General features: G+C 40.3%; 1 protein-coding gene across 1 annotated transcript; it reads left to right on the forward strand.

The window, feature by feature from the left end:
- Positions 1-1,471: 1,471 nt before the first annotated feature.
- LOC130849383 (protein enabled homolog) lies at positions 1,472-5,047 on the forward strand. The gene has a single exon (XM_057728229.1). It carries the CDS (start codon positions 1,893-1,895, stop codon positions 3,540-3,542), a length of 1,650 nt encoding a protein of 549 aa, XP_057584212.1. The 5' UTR covers positions 1,472-1,892; the 3' UTR covers positions 3,543-5,047.
- The last annotated feature ends 1,653 nt before the right edge of the window (positions 5,048-6,700 follow it).

Here is a 6,700-nt window from a genome sequence, read left to right on the forward strand (position 1 = left end):
AAAAGCAGTACTAACAGGAAAGTTCAAAGTGATAAACATCTACATTAAAAAAGAAGACTGAACCACTACTATGTTCAATGCACATTTACATATATTGTCTCATTTAACACCCACAATGGTATAAAGAAATTATTATCATCATCCTTATTTAACAAAGGAGGTGACTAACACCAAGACAAGTCACCTATCTTGACTAATGAGGCACAAGAGTAAATATCAAGGGCCAGAAATCAAATACAGCTTTGTCTGACATTAATGCTCTAAGCTCTTTCCAAGATTGTGGATGATGATGATGATATTAATAAAAAAAAATAACTGATTAAAAAACTTAGGTATCAATCTAATTTCATGTCACAGAACTAGAAAAAGAAAAAACTAAGCCCAAAGTTGGCAGAATGAAATAAAAGAAAGATTAAAGAAGAAATAAAGTAGAAAACAGAAGGAATAATAAAACTAAGTTATTTTTTGATAATATTGAAACCCCTTAGCTAAATTAATAAAAAATAGACAAAATCAGAAATAAAAGAGACATTATAACTGATGAGACATTATAAATGAAGAAGGATAAGAGAATACTGTGAACAATATGCTACAAACTGGATAATCTAGAAGAAGTGGATAGATTCCTAAAAACCTACAACCTACAAAGAATAATCATGAAGAAATAGAGAGTCTAAACAGACTTATGATTAGTGTGGAGAGTGAATCAGTAATAAAGAAATCTCCCAAAGAAAAGACCAGGACCACGTGACTTCATTGGTAAAAATACCAAACATTTCAAGAAGAATTGATATAAATTCTTCTCAAATTCTTCTGAAAAATAAAGAGGAGGGAAACTACCTAACTCATTTTAGGAGGCCTGCATTAAACTGATACCAAAGCCAGTTCAAAAAAAAAAATACAAGCAAAGGAAATAGCAAGCCAATATCACTGATGAATATATATAGATTCAAAAATCATCAACAAAATGCTAGCAAACCAAATCTGACAAACATTAAAAGGATCATATGCCAGGACCACATGGGATTTAGCCCTGAGACTCAAGATTCAACATGCAAATTAGGAAATGTGATATACTACATTAACAGAATAAAGCATAAAAAAATCATGATCATCTTAGTAGATGCAAAAAAGGCATTTCACAAAATTCAACAACCTTTAATGATTAAAAACTCAAAATACAAATACAAGTCAATTACCTCAATACAATAAAGGCCATATCTGAAAAGCCTATGACTAACACTCAATAGTCAACAATGAAAAATGATAGCTTTTCCTCTGAGATAAGGAATAAGGTAAGGATGCCCATTTTCACCAATTCTATTCAACATAGCCTAGTAAGTCCTAGCTAGTTCAATTAGGCAAGAAAAAATAAAAAGCCATCGAAATTAGAAATAAACCAGTAAAACTGTCCCTGTTTGCAGACAAGATGATCTTATATAAAGAAAACACTACTCCCGCGGCTGCCGCAGCTGCCGGTTGCACACGGCCTCGGCGGCGGGCGCGGCGGGCTCGGGCCTGTGGAGCGGCGGCGGGCGCGCGGCCCGGGCGGGCACCCCTCCGAGGGCGGCCGCGGAAGCTCCCGGGGGAGGAGTAGGCGGAGGCGGAGGCGGAGGAGGAGGTGGAGGGCTGCGGCGGCCGCGGGACCCACTCGGCGCCTCGGCCTCTCCGCCCCCTCCCCAGCTCTTCTTTCGCCCTCTTCTTTCTCACTCCCGGCCGGCGTCTCGGCTTTGTGCGAAGAGATGGTGTAGCCCCGCGGCCGCCCGAAGGAGGAGCTGGACACTTGTCTCCCGGCCGCGAGCTGCTTCCCCGCCCCTGGAGGAGAGACCCCTTTCTGCTCGACGCCGCCCGCATCTCCCGGCTGCTGGGGAAGCCTCGGCGCGGCCGGCACCATGAGTGAACAGAGTATCTGTCAGGCAAGAGCTGCTGTGATGGTTTATGATGATGCCAATAAAAAGTGGGTGCCAGCTGGTGGTTCACCTGGGTTCAGCAGAGTTCATATATATCATCATACAGGCAACAACACATTCAGAGTGGTGGGCAGGAAGATTCAGGACCATCAGGTCGTGATAAATTGTGCCATTCCTAAAGGGTTGAAGTACAATCAAGCTACACAGACCTTCCACCAATGGCGGGATGCTAGACAGGTGTATGGTCTCAACTTTGGCAGCAAAGAAGATGCCAATGTCTTCGCAAGTGCCATGATGCATGCCTTAGAAGTGTTGAATTCACAGGAAACAGGGCCAACATTGCCTAGACAAAATTCACAACTACCTGCTCAAGTTCAGAATGGCCCATCACAAGAAGAATTGGAAATTCAGAGAAGGCAACTACAAGAACAGCAACGACAAAAGGAGCTGGAGCGGGAAAGGCTGGAGAGAGAAAGAATGGAAAGGGAGAGATTGGAGAGGGAGAGGCTAGAAAGGGAAAGGCTGGAGAGGGAGCGACTGGAACAGGAGCAGCTGGAGAGAGAGAGACAAGAAAGGGACCGTCAGGATCGCCTGGAGCGGGAGAGGCAAGAGCGGGAGAGGCTGGAGAGACTGGACCGGGAGAGGCAAGAACGAGAGCGGCAGGAGCAGCTAGAAAGGGAGCAGCTGGAGTGGGAGCGAGAGCGGAGAACATCAAGTGCCGCTGCCCCTGCCTCTGTGGAGACTCCTCTAAACTCTGTGCTGGGAGACTCCTCTGCTTCTGAGCCAGGCTTGCAGGCAGCCTCTCAGCCGGCCGAGACTCCAGCCCAACAGGGCATTGTCTTGGGACCACCTGCACCTCCACCCCCTCCTCCACTCCCACCAGGTCCTGCCCAGGCATCGGCAGCACTCCCTCCTCCCCCAGGACCCCCTCCCCCCCCTCCACTTCCGTCCTCAGGGCCTCCGCCTCCGCCTCCTCCACCACCTCTTCCTAATCAAGTACCCCCTCCTCCCCCCCCACCTCCCGCTCCTCCGCTCCCTGCATCTGGATTTTTTTCGGGATCCATGTCTGAAGATAATCGCCCTTTAACTGGACTTGCAGCTGCGATTGCTGGAGCAAAACTTAGGAAAGTGTCACGGATGGAGGATGCCTCTTTCCCAAGCGGAGGGAATACCATTGGTGTGAATTCGGCTGCATCTAAAACAGATACGGGTCGTGGAAATGGACCCCTTCCTTTAGGGGGTAGTGGTTTAATGGAAGAAATGAGTGCCCTGCTGGCCAGGAGGAGAAGAATTGCTGAAAAGGGATCAACAATAGAAACAGAACAAAAAGAGGACAAAAATGAAGATTCAGAGCCTGTAACTTCTAAGGCCTCTTCAACAAGTACACCTGAACCAACAAGAAAACCTTGGGAAAGAACAAATACAATGAATGGCAGCAAGTCACCTGTTATTTCCAGACCAAAATCTGCTCCCTCGTCACAGCCCAGTGCCAATGGAGTCCAGACGGAGGGACTGGACTATGACAGGCTGAAGCAGGACATTTTAGATGAAATGAGAAAAGAATTAACTAAGCTAAAAGAAGAGCTCATTGATGCAATCAGGCAGGAACTGAGCAAGTCAAATACTGCATAGAGAAACAAACTAAGGAGAGATAGGACTTTAAAAAAAAAACAAAACAGAACAGAAACCTACAAAGAACAACTGTTAACAACAACAAAACGCTTACATTTTGTGAGCTGTAAGAAGAAAATGGAGACACACAGTCAGAAGGAGGGAAAAACCAACATACTTTGAAAGCCTTCAGACATTACTACTCTGGCGATAAGCTATTTCCCTCCCAGTTCGCTGCTTTTTTCTGACCTTTACAACAGGATGGAAGAGAGTCGTATAGGAGTTCCTGTATCAGTTAAGCAGAAAATACTAGACCCGTCGTCAGGCAAGATCACCGTGCATTGAAGTATTTTCATGTCAAGAGAAAATCGCACATTTTCCACAATCCATTGCTAAAATAAAGAGGAGAAAGGGTTGAGAAGTCTTTTTCAGAGAATGCTGATGAAGAGTCGAGCAAGTTACGCTATTGTACAGTAAATGTTCCTCTCAGGTTTGTCTTCCTGTCATATTTGATATTCCATGAATAACTGAGATCAGCCCTATGTAGGTTAAGATCATAAAATGTGGAACAAATGGAATTGTATGTGCTTTCAAAGGGTAATATTTATAAGAAAGTGTCCTAAAAATGATTTGTTCAGAGTGAGGAATTTTAGAATGATAGGAAGTCTCTCGAGTTTAGCCTTCATGCAATTTTTGTAGATTCAAACATAAAATTCGTCCAGAATTTAAAGATTTAGATGCCTTCCTAAATTGTTACAATGCTTTACCAAATCTATGACTCCTACATAACACAAACCAGTGGTCAAATGTAAAACAATATATTGTAGATTTACTGTAGGTTTTCAGCCTTTTTTAGATTTGTGCATGTGGACATTTTTATAATGTAATTACAACCACCACAAAATTAGCTTTTTTAATTGCAGACAGTAATGCATGTCAAACTAATAATGTAGTGGCCTTTTCAAGGCCTAGTCCCAGGGAAAACATTTTGTAGAGTATAGGGGAGCGGGAGGAAGGGAAGGAATAATTTTTTATTTAAAGTTAACTTCTGCACTATCTTTTTTTCTCAATTATCTGCATGAATAATAATGAGGAATATTTCGTGACTTTAATTGGTAAATATGTTAACAGAACCAAGTGCTTAATCTTTTACATCATGTCTTCAGCTATTTGTATTTTAACTTCAGTAAGTTCAGTGGTCTGAAACATGATTCTGAGCTTCATGTGAATTGTATCTTACTGTGGAACTCAAAAGTTCCATCCCTGAATTTGACAGTTACTGTGACCTAGGTGCCCTGCAGTTATACAAGTGTTCGGGTGCACATTCCTGACTACAAAGCTGCTATTGAATCTTGTTATGTTGAAATACTAGAAAAGTAACAATGATGGCAGCAATTAAGGTCGCGGAAATCATTAGATGAAGGGAAGACAATGAGGGATCCTGCATAATTTTCTTTTAATGGATAGAGTGAGACTTAGGTGGTGGGAAGAAGGAATTAAATACTCTACTTACCACCGTGTGTGTGTGCGCATGTTTGTGTGGACACTCGTGTGTTTGTGTGTGTGTGTGTTATCCACTCCCTTTTCTTTGAAACTTCTAAGATTAAAATAGGGGAGAAATCCTGTATGTTGCAATGATAGAATTTTTTGAAAATTTAGGAAATCAAAAATTCTCCAGGCTCTCCATCTTGATTTATGCTTGAGTTATGTGCCATATTTGCTTTGAAATTTTTGATTATCAATAGTTTTACTAAAATTTTGAAGAAATAATCCACTTTCATCTGCATTCTAGGTTTCTTAATCTAAGTTCATAAGACAGAGCTTGTTGATAGCATAGTTTTCTAAGTGCTGCAGGTTTGCAGCCATTACCACTTCAAAGAGGTTTGAATGAGGGAATTTTTTTTTCCTTGTTAAAGTAGTTCCTGTTTCTGTAGGTTAGATCTGTGATGGATGAGCTATCATAATTCAAGTATACAGTTCTTTTTTTTCTATCAGCTAGTCATTGTCATCTAATAGTAAAGACATTAAAGATGCAACAAGCTTATAAAGTACTACTTTCTAAAAGAAATAGGAGGCATTTTCATCTTTATTATTGTACTTTTGGTTATGCAAACACTTTGATGATATAAGTGTTTATGTCCCCCATAAATCTGGTCAGAAATCACTTTTGATTTTGTTAAGTTAAACAGTCTGTAATAGGATAGAGTACTGGGTACAAGTGGTCCAAAGTAAGATAAAAGACTATGGTAAAAATGCTAGATCTTAAAAAAGAAACTGGTTTATGCACTAAACGTTTTGTGCCTTGGTCTAATATTAACATGATGTCTGTGTAAAATGACAAAAAGAACCAGTGTTGAATCACGTTTTAAAAAAAAAAAAAAAAGAAAACACTAAAGTCTATTAAAAAAAAACTTTTAATAGTATAAAATGAACCTGCAAGATACAAAGTTAATATACATAAGTCAATTGCATTTCTGTACACTAATGATGAACTTTATGAAAAGAAAGTTAGGAAAACAATTCTATTTATAATAGCACCAAAAAGAACACAATACTTAAGAATAAAGCTAATTCAGGAGGTGAAAGACTTGTATACTGAAAACTATAAAACATTAATGAAAAATTAAACAAGACACTTCCCATGTTCAAAATAAATTCAAAGTCCTACTATTGTTAAAAACTGTTCCTATTACCCAAATCAATCTATATATTCAAAAATCCCAGTGGCACTTTTTTTACAGAAATAGAATTCTACAATTCACATGGAAACAAATAGCCAAATCAATCTTGAGAAAGGAGAACAAAGCTGGAAGCATCACACTTTCTAACTTCAAACTATACCACAAAGCCACAGTAATCAAAACAGTATGATACTGGCACAAAGACAGACCAAGTAATGGAACAGAACAGAGCTCCCAGAAATAAACTCATGCCTATATGGTCAACTGATCTTCAACAAGGGTGCCAAGAATATACAGTGGGGAAATAACAGTCTCTTCAACAAATGATGTTAGGAAAACTGAATTCCCATAGTCAGAAGAATGAAACTGGACTCTTCTACCATACAGAAAGATCAACTCAAAATGGATTAAAGACTTAAATATAAGACCTGAAAGTATAAAACTACTATAGGAAAAACATAGGGGAAAACTTCTTGACATTGATCTTGGCAATGATTT

The sequence above is a fragment of the Hippopotamus amphibius genome, chromosome 3, assembly GCF_030028045.1.
Source record: "Hippopotamus amphibius kiboko isolate mHipAmp2 chromosome 3, mHipAmp2.hap2, whole genome shotgun sequence".
NCBI classification, from domain to species: domain Eukaryota; kingdom Metazoa; phylum Chordata; class Mammalia; order Artiodactyla; family Hippopotamidae; genus Hippopotamus; species Hippopotamus amphibius.